General features: G+C 35.8%; 1 protein-coding gene across 1 annotated transcript in view; it reads left to right on the forward strand.

The window, feature by feature from the left end:
- Positions 1–4,042, forward strand: part of LOC107758511 (BTB/POZ domain-containing protein KCTD8-like) — a 30,512-nt gene extending 26,470 nt beyond the window's left edge. Inside the window, exon 2 of the mRNA XM_016576259.1 lies at positions 2,889–4,042. Coding sequence (XP_016431745.1) covers positions 2,889–3,415 — 527 coding nt within the window. The 3' untranslated portion in view covers positions 3,416–4,042. The remainder of the gene's footprint in view (positions 1–2,888) is intronic.
- Positions 4,043–11,395: the final 7,353 nt, after the last annotated feature.

An 11,395-nucleotide genomic window follows, 5' to 3' on the forward strand; every position in this document is an offset into this window, starting at 1 on the left:
ATACTGTGTGTATATATATATATATATATATATATATATAATAGCATAATAAAGCAAATAAAGAGTTTTATTGAGAAGATTATTATTAAGCAACCTTAGCATTGTTATGTAAGCTTATATAATAAGACTTAGATTTTTTTCATAAAATTGCTTATACACATGACATTCTCCTCATTCTACCCTCATTTCCATCCTCTCCTTCTTTTGATGACCCGGGTCGCTCATTTTGGGTGCGTTTTTTTTTTCAGTTCACTTAGCCCAGTTTGCTTACTGTTCTTGTAAGATCTGGCAACAAGTGCACCTTTAAAAATTTTAGCTTTTTACAATGTTACTTTTCCCACCTCACCTGAATATGCAGAGACAACTGTAAGTAATCAATTTGTATGTTGATTCTGAGAAGTATAAATAAAATTTCACAACTTCTCATTACATTTCTGTTCCCTATTCTGTTGCAAATGTACACACCTTTAAAGGAAGATATGCTCTGTCTGCATTAGTGGTATAATGTTGATTACTCCAAAATAATAATAAAAAAAAGGATATAAAATGTAAATGATTGATTTTATAAAAGAAGTTACTCTCTCTCTTCTGTTAAAAAGTTTATATTATTTGAGTTGTACATCTGTCTAAATCATAATTTTTAGCTTTTAGGCGTTACTTTAGCATAACAGCATAACAGTTTTTTTAAATTTGATGTAATTTTACACAGAAATGGTTAATAACATTGTTTTTTGGCTATAATATTGAAATAGTATTTCAACATTTTTTGGATTGATTTTCTTCCATTTTAAGTGTCTCACTGTAAGATTTTTGAATTTTTTTAAGGAAAGCAGGGTTACAATTTATTTTTATGTTTTCAGTTTTATGCCGCCGTGGTCAGTATCCCAAAGGTCTGTTGGTCAGGGATCTGTGTCCAGCCAGTTGTCAGGTGTCCTGTTCCCAGAGGGGCTCCTTCAATGATCTGTGTCCTGAAAAGCGACTGATGAAGTCTTTGTTTTCAGCTATGCCTGCATATCCACATTTAATCACCAATTAGCAGCTCCTCTGCATCACATTAAGAGACTTGCTGAAGCGTGCTGTTACAGCTGGCTCTTGATTCTCTGCAAAAATGTATTATTTCATCATTATGAGCTAATACAGAGATAACAGACAAGAGATTAGATGTAGTTAGTCAAGTTAGTTGTGTTGGTCGTTTGTAAAGCTTGATTTTTATTTCAAAATGAGCTACATTTTGTCTTTTGCAGACAGAGAAAATAAAAGCTATATCAAAGAACTCTGAAGCCTGGACAGCAAAGGACTTCTTAGAGGGGAATTAAAACATTAACTTCAGGACTTGTCTTGATCTGTACAGTGTAAACCACTTTGATATCTTCTGAACATATCTCTTATGTGTGTAATCACCACTGAGGCCTTGATATTGCACTAAAATGTAGTCAGTTACCATTTATGGACCACTTTCCATGTTTTTGAGCCGGACCCAAGTTTTTTGGTGTTCCGCTTGAGGCTGAATTACATAACTGAGAACCCCTCTATCTCAGAATACATGCATGACATCCTCTCACAGACTCCTTAAATCTGTGGTTAAGAGGGAATGCAGTAAGGGTGGTGTTGTGAATAAAACAGATATACTGAATTAATCTATTTTTCTGGGTTGATGAAACATAATGCTGTTTAAAAATAAGCCTGTGTCCTTTTAGTGTACTTCTGAAGGAAGACTTATATTCACAGTTTCAAAATGTAGGCAGCAAAATTATACCTTTTTTTTAAGATAGTTTGTTTAACCTAAAGGCATCATCTCATGTATTCTTCTATGGGGAAGCCAATACCATAATGCATGGTTAAAATTGCAATGGAAAAATGTGTTCAGTCCATACTGAAACATATAAAAATTTTTATTTAGGTCTAAATAGACTTATTTTACCCCGAATTATTGTGTGCGGTGTGTTTTATGCTTGGTCCATTGCAACATGCAAACAGCAAGCTCTGTTGAAAATCTGCTGTGATGCCACCTATGTAGAATGTGTCAAATTGGTCACTAATTAGGTTACATTTTATTCAGGATGCTATCGAGGCAGCTCACTAGGTATTGAAGGAACCATTTGTTTTTTAGGTTTAGTTAATATAGTTTTCTTTAGTTAATTAATTTCTGCTTAAAAGAATAGCTCCCCCAAAAATATAAAATCTGTCATCATTTACTCATCCTGAAGTTGTTCCAAACCTGTATGATTGTTTTGTTGTTGTTATTGAACACAAAAGAAGATATTTTGAAGAATGTTGGTCATCAAAAAGTTGACAGTAGCTATTGACTTCCACATTATTTTTTTCCATACTATGGAAGTCAATGGCTACCGGCAATTGTTTGGTTACCCACATTTTTCAAAATATATTCATACCGTGAAAAAAAAAAAAAGACTCATACCGATTTGTTACAACTTCAGAGTAAATGATGACAAAATTTTCATTTTTGTGTGAACTGTACATTTAAATTTGTGAATTTACTCCTTAACTTACATTAACATAACATTAACTTAAGAAGCAAAATTGCATAAGAAAATAAGTGAAAGATAAAGTTTAAGTTTATATTTTATGCTGTTGCCAATTTTTTTTCTTGTTGTAAGCTTAAATTTTGTTTGATTTAAAAATCAAGTCCTGATGCAGTTTTTTGCTTATCAAGTAAACATCTTTTTTTAAGGATGTCTGGATATTTTTGCAGTGTACGCATAACAAAACTAATGAAAAGAGAAGAAGCAATGGATATTTGGTGATTTATTGCAAACGCTAACACAAAGGAGCTAAGCATTTCATCAATTCAGTCTGTGGGACTTTGACATTGGCCTCTAGGGGTTTCTATTGTTTTATCAGCTAATTTTTCTTTATCTATCCTCCAGGACCAGCCTGCAAGTCAGCATCCCCTAAACTGGAGCGTGAGGAGCCCAAGTCCGAAAAACTGCTGGATAAGGCCAGCGAGAGCGGAGCCTCATTGAACGAGCTCTCCACATCCAGCTCCGAGACCCACTCAGAAGCCACGTCCCCCCAGGACGGGGGTCCCATCTTGGTGTCACGCGGTGAGGTTGTGGGGGGCTCGCTGGCCCCGTGTGGCGCCCTGCACTCTGTTTCTCGACCTCCAAGCACTCTTACTCTGGGCCGACCGCCCAAGAAAGGTTCCTCGGTGCAGTGGATGGAGCTGCCGGATAAGAGGAGGAACAGCGAGCTGTTCCAGTCCCTCACCAGCGGGGTTGGTCCGCGGGAAGGTGTGGGAAGTGGTCTGACCCGGAGGAAGACTCTGGAGAGGCCCAGCGTGGAGGAGGAAATGAAACAGTGTATCCGAGATTTCCGAAAGATCAAGATCCCTCCGGCGTTCCCAGAGCGCAAAAGGCAGTGGCAGTCAGAACTGCTTCAGAAATACGGCCTTTAAAGGAAACTCAGGATAGGCGACTGGTTTAAACTATCCAACTGATTCACAATCTCGCACAATAGATTGCCCAACAGACTTTAAAGTCCTCAAAGGCCTTGATTCACACTGAGAAACCAAACGATTGAGTATCAGAAAAGAGAAGGAAGGAACTTGAGCCAATGAAACATGTTCCACTTTGCTCCATTTTTGTTCAGATTGACAGCACCATTCATATCTTTGAACTAGACTTTAAAAACCTACCAAAAAGTGGTGATGGAGCACATTTCGATGAAAAGCCATTCCATCTAGAGTCATCTATATAAACCTTTCCATTGTCCAGAAGGTCTGCACACAGGGCTCATAGTATAAACTACTGAACTGACAGACAGCGTCGGCTATCTTATGTAGCCAAAGTGGGAAGTAAATTCTTGTTGTGTCCAAAAGAGAGATGTCACTGTGCATTAACTAATTGTTCAGTTTGGTTCTATACAAATGATGCAGATTTAATGTAAATGCGGTTGTCTCAACCTACCTTTGTTTCAAAGATTAATTTAGTTGTAGATGAAATGGTCTGTCTTCTGTATACATATATTAGGGCTACCAAACTATTTAAAATGTTAATCAGATTACCATATGCTGATTAGTTCATCAAATTGCAATTAATCACATATACAGTGCTTTCAGAAAGTATTCAGACCCCCTACACTTTTTTCAATTTTGTTATGTTACTTTGGGATGGTACTCTGCAGGTGATGAACAATGCCTGGTTTCCTTCAAACATGATGATTAAAATTGAGGTTCATCAGACCAGAGAATCTTGTTTCTCAGAGTCTGAGGGTCCTTTCTGGTGCTTTTATGTGTTTTGCACTGAGGAGAGGCTTCCGTCTAGCCACTCTGCCATAAAGCCCAGATCGGTGGAGGGCTGCAGTGATGGTTGTCCTTCTGGAACTTTGTCCCATCTCCACACAGGATCTCTGGAGCTCAATCAGAGTGACTATCGGGTTTTTGGTCACCTCTCTTACTAATCAATTGCTCAGTTTGGCTGGGAGATCAGTTCTTGGAAGAGTCCTGGTTGTGCCAAACTTCTTCCATTTGAGAATTATGGAAGCCACTGTGCTCTTGGGAACCTTCAGTGCAGCAGAAATGTTTTGTATTCTTCCCCAGATCTTTGCCTCGTTACAATCCTGTCTCTGAGCTCTGCAGGCAGTTCCTTTGACATCATGGCTTGGTTTTCGCTCTGATATGCATCGTCAACTGTGAGGCCTTTTATAGAGAGGTGTGTGCCTTTCCAAATCATGTCCAATCAATTTAATTTAACGCAAGTGGACTCCAATGAAGGTGTAGAAACATCTCAGCAATGATCAAGAGAAATGGGAGGCACCTGAGTTAAATTTCAAGTGTTGTTGCTTATGTAAATGTGATATTTCAGTTTTTTCTTTTTTATAAATTTACAGACATTTCTAAAATTCTGTTTTCACTTTGTCATTATGAGGTACGGAGTGTAGATAGTAGTATCAGGCTGCAACATAACAAAATTGAAAAAAGTGAAGGGGGACTGAATACTTTCTGAATGCACTGTATATCAGCATTTGTTAAAGAAAGCCCCCATTTTTCAGTCGTCTTTCAATCAGTATGTATTCAATCAGTCTGTCCTAGGCTTACATATGTGCCATTTCTTAATTTTTAGTTTATGTACACAAGTTCCAGATGGGTGTCTTTGGATGTTGCATTATTTCTTATGTCATATCTGTTTTTTTCAATATGTGTCAATTCAAAACTGTTTTATGTGTCTTAAGACACTTTCATGAACGTCTTGAACACAAAAAGAAAAACATGTCCTTTGTGAGCGACTCTTTTGTCGTTCTGTGCTGCTTGCTCTTGGTTAAGTCTGGTGATTAAATGTGTTCATTTTTTGGAATGAATTACACTATATGGATGTTAAATTGACAGCCCTAATATATATATAACTCTATACAATATAAATATATAAAAAATATAGCTGTATATTTGCTGAGAATCATCAAACTAGAATTGGAAGGTATGATGAATGAGTTACACATGATCTAAAATCTTAACTGGAATATGAGGTTGTTGGAATTTTATATTAGCTATGTATAATGAGCACAGAAATATAATATAATGGATAAATTATCTTGTCATTCCATCCCTTTAACTGACCCAATTGTTGCATTTATATGATGGACTACTATAAACATCTGCGCACTGGTTCTTCTCTGTGTGAGGTTTCTCTGACTGATGCCTGGAAATTGTCCATTGTCTGGGCCGCTTTTGCTATGAGTTTTGTGCCATTCATTTTCCAAATGTTTGTGTGTGTGTGTGTGTGTGCGCTTCTGTCCATATTTGTGCACACACTTTTCTTTATGTACTTTTCTATCATTTATGAAGGAAATTTTGATTTTGAATCACAAAAAAGAAGGATTGCTACAAATTGCTATTCATAAAAAACCTATTGTTGGTCCAGAGCTGATAATGGAGAAGACCAGGAGTTGACCTCCAATGATGCATGTCCACGTTGGTTCCTTTACAGTTTTTCTCAGTGCAAAACCTTAATGTGAAATCATCTTCAAGAATTGATCTTCTTAACACAGATTAATCTAAGTTTAAGCCTAGCGAGATTTCTTTTTAAATGAAAATAGCTATGGCGTTGAGCCAGTAGCCTAATCCACGTGCAGAAAATGGTTCCAAGATATTGTTTATGGCAGAGCGTCATTCCAGACTTGGGGAATGATCTTTCCATCTGCCGTAGGCTGCGTATCAAATGTTAGTGAGCATTCACAGTGCATTTCCATCTCCATAAAGACTTGTATTTGAGAGATATTAGATGATTGACGTCTAATTGATGTGTGCGGTGTTCTGTGCACGTTTAAAGCACAAAATTCTGTTAATGCCGGTTTGAGACATGATATGGTCTCAATCCAGGACACAGGTTTGAAAAGCACAAGGCACAGTTGACCCTTATCCTAGAATTATAATGTTTAATGGGTTTAAATCAGGACAAAGTGTTAGTCTACTGTGAAACCTGAATGCTCCAAAATCCAATGTTATATCTGTTGATTTGCCTCAGTGTCCTGTAATAAAGGTGTCATGTTTTGATGGGCGATTTAATGTGCAATTTCCTTATTTCATTTAGAGTGATATTTTTAGATTTTTTAATCCCTTGGTAATTTACTAAAATATTCACCTTCACCTTCAACTGTTTGTTTATTTATTTATTTTTGCTCAAGAAAAGGTCAATACCAGCCTTTTCCTGACTTTTTTTGAGACAACAAAGCATGTGCCTGCTATTCATCCTGACAGAACAGTGTTGCCATGTCCTCTTATTATATAGTTGCATTTAATGACCTTTTTCCAGAATAGTCACTCATTTTGACTTGCTATAGCATAGTTCTTGGCAGCTGTCAAACCTCCCCCCTCTACATAATGTTTCTCATTTCATCCTGTGTTTCTGCCTTTTCCAGATCATCCCCACTTTTTCCATTCCTGAGAGGGAATTATGTATTGATTTGGATAGCCAGTTGTCTAAGTTTTGTATATGTAACATTTTATTTCTTTTAATTTTAAAAAGTAATTTTTGAAAATATTTTATTTGCAGGAAGTTATAGTTTAGCTATGTGTGTTTTTGCACTTTTTTGCAGTCCACAAATGAACATAACACAAAAATGTTGCTTATTTAGGTGAGGAAAGTCACTTATTTTGACTACATTTTCTTGTTAACACTGTGATGGTAAGTTGTTGTTAAAATGCATCTCTTTTGTAAGTTTTAAGCTGTATCCTCACATTTCAACACAGTCAGATATGATTAAAAACATTTATAAAACCAGGCTATATCAAGGGCAGCCAGGATCCTAAACGTCCTCTTTCCATATTTAACCTCCAACAAGGCCTCACATCCTCTGGTGAGTTTTGATTGATTTTTTTATATTTTATTTTATTTTATTTTTTTCATTTTAAATATTTATGCTTGCTTATATTTTCTGTCACAACTGTATGTCGGCTTTGTCACCCAAAGTGTAATGAAATGGTTTGAGATGTTTTCTCAATTATAACTTAAACTTAAATGCTATATGTATCAGTGCTTATATGAAATATTGTACATAACACATTGAATTGTAAGGAGATTGCATTAAAGCAACCAGCAGTTTGGACCAGCTAGAAACCAGCTGCCAACTTCCAAAACACCTTAAGCTGGTTTTGGCTGTATTTTCCAGCAGGGATTGCTTCAACAAAAACTTCATGGCATTTCCCCTTTCTCAGATAGCTGGTAAGTCCTCGAGAGCATAATTATGCTGAGAAGAAGCAGACAGTTTTATTATTAATATAAGTGGAGACTTCATTTAGGCTGAGTCTTAACTTTGTCATCCGAGGCTTTTCTCTTCAGCTCGGCCTAATCATTTCAGACATCGGAAATGATGCTTGTCATGGAGGCGCTGATACTTTTAGCCGTGTAATCAGTCAGGCAGATCTCACATAGTTTATTCATACCTGTCAAAATGACCTCTGTCTTATATTTGGGATACAGTAATCAGTGATTTAAAGTGAGTCATCATCCTTGTCATTCCTGAAGCTCTTTCCTGGAAGTGTTTCTGCAGTTTGGCTTGAGTTACTGTCAAAAAAAAAAAAAAAAAAGCTACAAAACTGCTATTTTGCCATGTATAAGTTATCTGTAGATGGGTAGTTGATGTGAGGGTTTTTACATGTTAGCTTGACCCGGTTAGCACTGCTAGTAGATGGCATAACTACACCATCCAGACCCAAAATGCTTTTTTTCTTTATTGATCCCCCCCCCCCAAATCTAAAGTATCCATTTAAAAGTATCAGTTTCTAACTAAATAAATATGTTACCCTGGACCACAAATCCAGTCATAAGGGTCCATTTAAAAAAAAAAAATTTGTGATTTATGAAAAATGATTTATACATCATCTGAAAGCTGAATAAATAATCTTTCCATTGATTCGTGGTTTATTAGGATAGGATAATATTTGGCCAAGATACAACTATTTGATCATCTGGAATCTGAGGGTGCAAAAAAAAATCTAAATATTGAGAAAATCGCCTTTAAAGTTGTCCAAATTAATTTCTATGCATATTACTAAATTAAAGTTTTGATATATTTATGGTAGGAAATTTACAAAATATCTTCATGGAACATGATCTTTACTTAATATCCTAATAATTTTTGGCATAAAAGAAAAATCAATAATTTTGAACCATACAATGTATTTTTGGCTATTGCTACAAATATAGGCTACCCATACTACTTATGACTGGTTTTGTGGTCCAGGGTCACATAAAGATTAGTCATGCCAATGTCTTGAGAAGAAAATATAGGCCTACTTCAAAAAAAAATCTCGAAAAATATATCTCAAAATCTTTGGAAATTAAACAGACAAACAAATGATTACCGGCTCTCAAAGAACTAAAACCTTCTGACATTTGACATTTGTGTGTTAATGGAGAAAGAGCTCTGTCTAAATGTTGTTTCAAATGGAAATTAAAAAGACAGAACTATTATTGTGTGGAGTCTGGCATTTTAAAGTGAAAGATGGAGAAACAATTCTTGGAAAGGCTGAGCACTTCTGCTTCCATTAAGTACGAGTCAGTGAGAGAATGAATCAAATGTTCAGACGGCCTATGCGAATTAAAGCCGTGACACACATCAGTATAGGCCTATTCCATTTCATCAATATCAGCCGTATATGAGCGCACAACACCAATCTAAATGCAAACACACGGCGTTTAAAATGCTGCCGTTCAGCTCTCTCAGATCAAATATGGTGATATGTTCTACAAGAACGCCTCGAGAGGTAACACTTTTCCTGCTAAGCCCTCTCTCGCTGTCCTCTTTCCTCACAAAAGCAAAGCACTTACATTTACAAATGCACGACACGCCATTGAAAGGATAGAACATTTCAATATATTTGAATAGAAAACAAAAGACGAAGAATTAGCGCCTTTTCCCACTCAGAGATCTCCATGGCAACTTCGGAGTAAGTGGCTTCCCTCACCTGTTTTAGAAAGCCGGTGTCCGAGCGATCTCGGGGGACGCATACATTACGCCTCAGGGTAAACTGCTCGTATCAGCTCTGCCGCCTGTCACGCGCGGCTACGGTATAGGGGAAATGAAAACCGCAATTACGAGGCACTCAAAAATCCATCACGGCATGTAACGAAAAAGACCGGCGAAATTTCCACATGAAAAATGTCACACGGCCTTTTACGCTGTTCACTACCTGAGAAACAACCTCTCGTGACTGCTCCACTTGACGCTGTAATGTATGAAAAGTGCCATTCCCTATGTGAATTACATTTATCATATGGATGTGCAAAAGTAGCCTACATATTTTCAAAATAGCATCTGGACTCATTTATTTTTTTAAGTGTCCAGTGACATAAAGAAGTTGAGACAAGTTCAACTTTATGCAAATACAGAGCGAACTGGAGCTCACGTGATCAGTTTCTTCACTGTAGTTGAGTGTCAGCAAGATGAATTTAATCCTTGTAGTAAACAGTTTATATAGGCCTACATGTCACGTAATTTTTATATAAAGATTATATATTGTGTTACAGCTATTATAAAAAAAACATGATAATATATGTTTATATTAAAAAGTAACATGTCTGAGATCACGTATTGCATATTATATTTTCACTTATTTTTTTACATGATTGTACATTGTATTACATTATTAAAATTATGATAATAAAAAATTATTTTATATTAGAAAGTAACATGTCTGACATCATGTGTATTATATTATATTATATTATATTATATTATATTATATTATCCATTCATTTTTACATGATTATATATTGTATTGTATTGTATTAAATTATTAAAATAATCATGACATGATAAATTATTTTACATTAAAAATTAACATGTCTGAGATCATGTGTTGCATGTTATTGTTATATATTATATAGTCTATATGTCACTCAATTTTCACATGGTTATTTTATTAAATTATTACAATAATCATAATATAATTAATTTTATATTAAAATAAAAACATGTCTGAGATCATGTGTTGCATATATATTTATATATTTATTCACAGAAGGCTGTGAAAATAAATCTACATTTGCCAATAATTCTGACCACGACTGTATATATATATATATATACAGTGCCCTCCATGAGTATTGGAGAAGTAAAGACAAAATTGCTCTGTTTTCTGTGGAGTCAATAAATCTGTAAATATGGTTAAAAGATGAATATGAGACAAAACTAGAGAATGTCACGTTTTATTATTGGGTGATTCAACACATAAATGTTTTACCAGCTAAGAAGATCAGCACTTTTCATCCCTTCTATCTGATGTGAGCATAAGTATTGGAACAGTTGCCTCACAGGTCTTTCTGAGTGATCAGCTGTATCCTGTTGCATTAATTGTTCAGATATTAAAAGCAGGGAATGTGTCGTATCAGTTATATCCATTGCTTCTGCATTCTGAGTCTTGCATTCGATGACGACACACACAAACCAGGATGAAGACAAGGGAGCTGACTTTGAGAGAAAAGCAAGCAATTTGGATGGTAAAATTAAGAATTTAAAGAATTTAAAATTAAATTTTTTTAAATTAATTTTAAAAAATTAAGAGTTTGGAGACCACCGGAGACTATAGCAGCCAATGACCTGATCAGCTGAGAAAAACAACAGCAGTTGATGACAGGCAAATCATAGAAGCTGTTAAAATGAACCCTAAAATACGGGTCTGTAAAATCACCAACAACCACCAGAAAGCTGAGGTGATGCTCTGACAATCTACTGTCCGCAGGAGACTTTGACACAGAATTACAGAGGCTACACAGCAAGACGCAAACCTCTGACCAGCACCAAAAATACAAAGGCAAGATTAGAGTTTGCAAAAGCCAGTAGAGTTTTGGAACAGCGTTTTATGGACAGATGAGACAAAGATTAACCTTTATCTAGTGATGGGAAAGCAAAAGTGTGGAGAAAAAAGGGAACTGCAAAT

Source organism: Sinocyclocheilus rhinocerous, unplaced genomic scaffold (genome assembly GCF_001515625.1).
Source record: "Sinocyclocheilus rhinocerous isolate Xijiao unplaced genomic scaffold, SAMN03320098_v1.1 scaffold474, whole genome shotgun sequence".
NCBI lineage: Eukaryota > Metazoa > Chordata > Actinopteri > Cypriniformes > Cyprinidae > Sinocyclocheilus > Sinocyclocheilus rhinocerous.